Source organism: Argopecten irradians, unplaced genomic scaffold, assembly GCF_041381155.1.
Source record: "Argopecten irradians isolate NY unplaced genomic scaffold, Ai_NY scaffold_1007, whole genome shotgun sequence".
Classification (NCBI taxonomy): Eukaryota; Metazoa; Mollusca; class Bivalvia; order Pectinida; family Pectinidae; genus Argopecten; species Argopecten irradians.
In genome coordinates this window covers 13973-21507 of record NW_027188474.1, presented here as the reverse complement: position 1 = coordinate 21507, position 7535 = coordinate 13973, and the positions used below count along the sequence as shown (strand labels likewise).

The 7535-nt window shown below is 36.5% G+C and overlaps 1 protein-coding gene across 2 annotated transcripts; it reads right to left on the bottom strand.

Moving 5' to 3' along the window:
• Positions 1-1831: 1831 nt before the first annotated feature.
• LOC138313867 (general transcription factor IIE subunit 1-like) lies at positions 1832-7210 on the bottom strand. Of its 2 annotated transcripts, none has more exons than XM_069254129.1 (5): positions 7117-7210; positions 4556-5270; positions 3933-4167; positions 2481-2691; positions 1832-2108 (listed from the first exon to the last, which is right to left on the bottom strand). In XM_069254129.1, the coding sequence occupies exons 2-5, from the start codon at positions 5200-5202 to the stop codon at positions 1939-1941; spliced, it is 1263 nt and encodes a 420-aa protein (XP_069110230.1). In that variant the 5' UTR covers positions 5203-5270; positions 7117-7210; the 3' UTR covers positions 1832-1938. The 2 variants fall into 2 exon arrangements, with proteins under 2 accessions (XP_069110230.1, XP_069110229.1); XM_069254128.1 differs by having other exon boundaries at positions 3933-4170; positions 7117-7209.
• Positions 7211-7535: the final 325 nt, after the last annotated feature.

Here is a 7535-nt window from a genome sequence, read left to right as displayed (position 1 = left end):
GATTTTTAGCCTTTTGACCCCTTTGACTTGAATGAAGGTCAAGGTCATTCATTTGAACAAACTTGGTAGCCCTTCATCCCAGCAAGTCACAGGCCCAATATCAGTACCCTGGGCCTTCTGGTTCTTGAGAAGAAGTCATTTAAAGATTTTTAGCCTTTTTGACCCCTTTGACCCTGATTGAAGGTCTAGGTCATTTATTTGAACAAACTTGGTAGCCCTTCATCCCCAGCATGTCACAGGCCCAATATCAGTACCCTGGGCCTTCTGGTTCTCGAGAAGAAGTCTTTTAAATATTTTAGCCTATTTGACCCCTTTGACCTTGAATGAAGGTCAAGGTCATTCATTTGAACAAACTTGGTAGCCCTTCATCCCAGCATGCCACAGGCCTAATATCAGGTCTCTAGGCCTCTTAGTTATTCACAAGAAGTTGTTTAAAGGATTTTAGCCTATTTGACCCCTGTGACCTTGAATGAAGGTCAAGGTCATTTATTTGAACAAACTTGGTAGCCCTTCATCCCAGCATCCTACAGACCCAAAATCAGTACCCTAGGCCTTCTGGTTCTTGAGAAGAAGTTGTTTAAAGGATTTTAGCCTATTTGACCCCTTTGACCTTGAATGAAGGTCAAGGTCATTCATTTGAACAAACTTGGTAGCCCTTCATCCCAGCATGTCACAGGCCCAATATCAGTACCCTGGGCCTTCTGGTTCTCGAGAAGAAGTCGTTTAAAGATTTTAGCCTATTTGACCCCTTTGACCTTGAATGAAGGTCAAGGTCATTCATTTGAACAAACTTAGTAGCCCTTCATCCCAGCATGCCACAGGCCTAATATCAGGTCTCTAGGCCTCTTAGTTATTCACAAGAAGTTGTTTAAAGGATTTTAGCCTATTTGACCCCTGTGACCTTGAATGAAGGTCAAGGTCATTTATTTGAACAAACTTGGTAGCCCTTCATCCCAGCATCCAACAGGCCAAATATCAGTACCCTGGGCCTTCTGGTTCTTGAGAAGAAGTCGTTTAAAGATTTTAGCCTTTTTGACCCCTTTGACCTTGAATGAAGGTCAAGGTCATTCATTTGAACAAACTTGGTAGCCCTTCATCCAGCATGCCACAGGCCTAATATCAGGTCTCTGGGACTCTTAGTTATTCACAAGAAGTTGTTTAAAGGATTTTAGCCTATTTGACCCCTGTGACCTTAAATGAAGGTCAAGGTCATTTATTTGAACAAACTTGGTAGCCCTTCACCCCAGCATCCTACAGGCTGAATATCAGAACCCTGGGCCTTCTGGTTTTTGAGAAGAAGTCGTTTAAAGATTTTAGCCTATTTGACCCCTGTGACCTTTAATGAAGGTCAAGGTCATTCATTTTGAACAAACTTGGTAGCCCTTCATCCCAGCAACCTACAGGCCAAATATGAGTACCCTGGGCCTTCCGGTTATTGAGAAGAAGTCGTTTGAATGAAAAGTTTACGGACTGCGGACGGCGGACGACGGACGGCGGACGGCGGACGGCGCACGACGACGGACGGTGCATGATGACAATAGGTCATCCTGACCCTTTGGGTCAGATGACCTAATAATAACCCGAAAGGGACGATAACACTGTAATGTGCAAATGCAGAATACATTACTGACAAATGTCCTTGACTGACTCATAAATGTTCTTGGATATCTCTTATTCTAGACTGACCACAGACATCACTTATACATATCCTTTCACATCTCTTGGCCTTTACCACTCATACATGTCATACTTGTCCTAGACATCTGTTCTACTTCGCTCATAATGTCCTAGACATCCCCTGTCCCAGTCTGGCTACATACAACATTCACACATATCCTTTCACATCTCCTCTCATACATCACTCACAGGAGTTCTATCCTAGTCTACCCTCGCCACATACATCTCTAGCATATCCGCTGTCCTACACTAACTATAAAATCATTCATACATATCCTGGTACATTTCTTGCCCTATCCTTATATATTCTGCCTTCTCTGTAGCAGACATATTAGCCACCATATCACCCGTGACCTCGTGATAAGGAACAGATTCACCACCAACACTGACCATTGGAATAGCTTCTTCATCATCAGTTTCCATCTCCTCCACTGTATAACAGAAAACAGATTTACAGGCTATGGAATATGTTACTGTGCATCAATGCTGAGCAGACAGAAGCAAACACAAACTTTCTATTTGTCTGTAATTTATTAATGCAGTTAACTTTCCTATACCTTTCCTTAATCAATAAATTATTGTGGTAGAATGGAATTGACACCACATGAAACTCTTTTACTTAGATAACTTGAAAAGTACAAATGGCCTTATGACTCCCAACATTGTAGTACCCTGGTTTTTCACTACATGTATTTGAGTTGATTTAATGATGTTCATGTTGCCTGCAGTTAATTCATCAACCACCCTTTATCAATATAAAGTATGTGCTTTTCGTTATACATGCAAATAACTTTTTTCATTACCAGTTGTTGTTGTTGGTTTTGGTTTGTTTGGTCTCTCATCCTCAGAGTCACTACTTGAACTGCTCTCAGCTCCCGGAATACCTGACGCCCCAGGTAAGGGGGGACCACTCCTCTTCTTCTCGTGTATGATCAACAATGTCTCAATCTCATTGGTATTAGGGTGTTTAGGAAGTTCCACTCCAGATGGCCCGGCAACATCCATCCTATCTGGCTGCAGGTAACAAATCAGATAGATAATTAAATATAATATAATGAATGAATATTGTATTTGTATAATATCAGCAAGTGTAAATGTATCGCCTCAATATATCAACACCGGTAACACCATATGCATCCCCACTCTCCATACTCCATTTCATGGGCTGGGTATATACAAAGTATCAATGGACTATAACTGATGCTTATAGATGTTAATACATTTACAGTAGTTGTACATGTGTTGATCTCACTATTTCTTAGGGCTGTTCCAGAAAAACATGTATGGTAGGAGGGAAGGCACTTTGAAATTGGGAGACCCACAGATAGAAGCGATTTTCAATTTTGTTGACCCCTCCACATATCTCTTTTTTGGTGAACGAGACTATGGCATAGAAGCGATCTAATTTTTTGTTTTGCTCCAACATCTTTTTGGATTTACATATTTTAATTTCTAGCATCACTGAAGAGTCCTTGGACAAAATTGCGCCGTAAATGGTGCAGTGAACTATTGTTTGATGTGCTGCATCTATAACTAAATTTGTACAAAGGTACAATCTTCCTAGAACTCCTGAAAATCTGCTAAAGATACCGAAGTGTTGCACAAGGGTAATGCAAGAGTATACGTAGACATCTGGACATTCACACTTAGCTTATGAAATGCCACTTTTCCTCGACTTTATACCAGTAAATCTAAATAAAGATCTATTGATCCAAAAACTAATCCATTGTTTCTCTGTACCATTGCCAAGTTTGATTGAATATAATATGTTTTAGATAAATATTCTGTCATTATTAAATTAAAACATTCAGAAAATAAAACTTTTTTTTATTGAAGATGAACAACCCATTAATATAGAAAGAAATTAACATTTTTCTCAACAGTTATTTTTGTAGTCAGGATGACTGACAGAAACATTATAAAACACAAATTTTGCATTTTATTTCAAGAGGTTACAAATGCTTCAGATCGACCCATCCATAGAAGTGATTTTATTGAAACTCTACCCTGGCACAGAATTGATTTTATTTTGAACCCACCATGGCACATACTATTTTTTAAAGTGCCTTCCCTGGGTGCCATATATGTTTTGCTGGAACAGCCCTTATTAGGAAAGTAACAATTTGAAATCCACTTCATAAGAGAGTGTGATTGGTAGCAGGACTGAAAATATATTTTTCTGTCCTGCTACAAAGGGAAAAATACTGTGAAAAAATACTTAATTACACTTGGTAATATAGAATTTAATAACTTACCATGTCTATAACCTCAGGAGCAGGTGTGGTTTGGACTGTACTCTTGACCATCCATTCTGGCCGATCCTTGATTTTCTGTTTGTCTCGTTTCTGAGCCTCTTCCTCCGTATCCATGGTAATGGTTACATTGCTCTCCATGTCGGTATAACCAAACCCTGTGCCGCGAGTTGCATCCCCAGACCAAGTCCGTGACTCACCATCCTTATTACTAGATGATGGTTTGTTTGTGCTGTGACTGCTGTAGTGGAAATAATGAGTCAAGTAATGAACTTTTAAATAATAAAATCCCTACTTTATCAAAGCTTGATTATGATTTTTTCATGATTAAAACAGTATAATACAGATTGTAGTTGAAAGTATTGATAACAGATCTAGAACTATAAATTTACTGATATATCATCAAAACTAATTTGTCTTGATAAGGCGTTAAGGGCAGGAAATGGTTTAAGACAACAAGAAAACATTAAAGATTACAAAGTCTTTAATTTAATATAATCATATATAGTGATTATACATGATGTAATAATGGATTGTATGACTCTTGCTAAGTTTCATACAAAGTTTGACAATAGAAATCCAGTTTTGAAAGAAAAATACACAGGCAAATCAAATTGACAACTGACCTTTTAAGATGCTTGATATCTGTTGGTTCCGGCTCCATTAATTCTGGTGCTAGCTTGATATCATCACACTCCCTCAACAAGTCAAATACTGATTGGATCTGTTCATTAAACTTTGCCAACAAAGTCCGAGCATCTTTCTTTGGCATGGCACTTTCATCTTCCTCCACCTCACACTCACAGAATGTACACCTAAATGTCTGGCTCATGAAGTCAAACAGTTGATCAGCTTCTAAATCTGTGTAGGATTTGCAACATGAAGGACATTTGAATGATGCCCTACTTGTATTGTCCCTTTCTTCCATTTCAATTTTCCGTCGAACATGATCAAGTTTGTATTTCACTACATTTACAAATACCTGATAACCAATGAAATAATAATTATGTCTTGTGCTTTTACCTTCAGCATCTGTCTCAACTTTCATTCTCATTTTGACAATTTTTTCGTTTTTCAAGGTATTAAGCAATGCTCGTAAATGTTTACGGTCAAATTTCAGTAGCTCTGCTATATCATCTTCCTTCATACATGGGTTGCGCACCAATAAGTCTATCACAATGGCATGTTCCATACTGTAGAAACCTCTGGCTATCAATCGTGCCAGGCGCTTCAATGTCTCTGGGACCTCCGTTAAGATGTCCGGCTCATTCATGATTGATATCTTTTTTAAAGACGATGTGATTCAATGAGTCTTCGTCCAACAAATCATGGTCTTTAGATCTGACAAAAAACGTTAAATACAGTCAAACCTTATTATTTCAGCCTCCTGACCTTTGTTTTCAGGCTAATGGCTAAATATTAAAATACTGTTTTTTCGCGGCGACATAATTTCACATTTTCAGGCCTAATTTTTTCACGTTTTATAATCATATGGTTCTAACTTGAAAGCTGATTCTAAATATGCAAAGCATTTTTTTGTGGGGATTTATTTTTGTTATTTCTTATTGCTCGCGAAATTCGACCACACACAAATATGTTGGTTTACAGTTATCATACTGCAAGAGTTATTGCCCTTGATTTTACATAGTATGTATATCATGCCAGTATATTGAGTATTTATAACATTTCTTTTGTCATTTTGATAATAAAATAGAAATTGAGCTTTAATATTAACAATTTGTATACATACATTGTATGTACACTAGTTTTATTCAATTCATTTATCTAATTCTAGAATAAATCAATTCATGTATTCAATATTGAAAATTAGGCTAAGGTAGTACAGAATGTACGGTATATATATATGTCCAATGTGATCTTCTTATGAATTTATATTCATAGTTGTGATAAGAATTGATAAGTGAGAAGGATTTTTCACTGTCTCTTTACACTACTAAACATCACGCGAGACGCCTATTGGATCGAGAATAAAAACCATTTTTTCTCAACAAATACTTGTCTTATCCGGTCAAAATAAACACCAATGAAAAGCTTAATAATTTTTACGATGTCTAGTATTTTGTTTAAGGATGGAAGATTTAGAAGAAATGTCTTAAATCTTCAATAAAGAAAATAAACAGTTCATGAAATGACAACTCCCTTCGAAATTAAGAGAGTCAGGGGACATAAGTATTCGTCACTGTTGTTTTTTCCCCAATACATTCTATGTATTTTTACCTTTTTTCTTTAAATTTCCTGATCTCATCTATTGATGGAATTCAATCGAATTTGGCATACTTATAGAAAATTGTCTACATTTTCAGCTTATAATATTTGCGCAATTATCTGTTTCCCACTTTTTGAGAAAACAGCATTTCATTAGAAAGCAAAACTTTTTCGTTGCCATTTTTGAAAGTACAAAGAGGGAAATGACATCATAAAATTTAAAATTAAGCAGTGCACCAAAATAATGATATTTTGAAAATGAAGCACCAGAAAAAATTTGAAAATATTATGAGCTGAAAGTGTAGACAATTCTAGCTCTCTAAGTATGCCAAATTTGGTGAAAATCTATCAATAAATGAGATAAGGATTTCCTGGAATATTTCAAAAGAAAAAGTGAAAACACATAGGATACAGCGAAAAAACAACAGTGAGGAAAACCTTATGTCCCACAACAGTACATCAAGGGTTGCACCTGCAGATATCAAAGGATAATCAGTCGCCGAACGTCATGGTCAGTGCACAAACACAACAGCGCTCCCTATGTATTCGTCTAAAAACCCCAGTGACAAATCTTCTTACTTATAAATCATTGATTGTGACAAAAGATACATTGTATTAGCCTACACGTCAATTCCTAGAGTTATTTCCCCTTATACATAATACGTTTTGAAGCTTTTATTTTAATAGATTATTTACAATCATCATTTGATTAATTGATTTATAGAAAAATATTTAGCTTTCAGCACCATGCGTAAGTACCTAATTTCGCCAGTTCGTTTAGACAATAATATTCGGTATGTACATGTAGGGCTTGTCTAACATTGTACTTTTAGACGTGTTCATTGGGCTAACTTTACACATGCAGAGCTAATCTGTGGATGTCATCAATAGACACTTTTATACAATGGAAATAAGTTATTGTCAAAACCAATTCAAAGAGTTTAAATATAACAAAAGTTACCATTATCTCCACCAGCCTGTCACGTACGTCTTCGACTTGAACTCGCGCTGGTTTTAACCGGATGTTATAAAACGTATTCTAATTTTAAAGTGATAGCGAGGGGGAAATCCGGAATATATTCTTTCGATTAATTTCATTTCCGATTTACAAAGGTTATTACTTTATAACCAACAGAGTTATGCGTATGATACCTTGACCAAAACGGATTATATATTTTTAAAATGTAAATGTGAGTTTGGTAATTATATACTGTACAGTACAGCCTCTACTGAAGTACACAACTTACAATTTTTAATTTGATCGTCGGAAACCCACGAGTCACAGCTCTATGTTTGTAGAACGGCGACTCGTGGACGATGTTTGACTTATTGTCAGTACATACTAAACTCTTATCATTTCTTAATGAGTAATTTAATGAA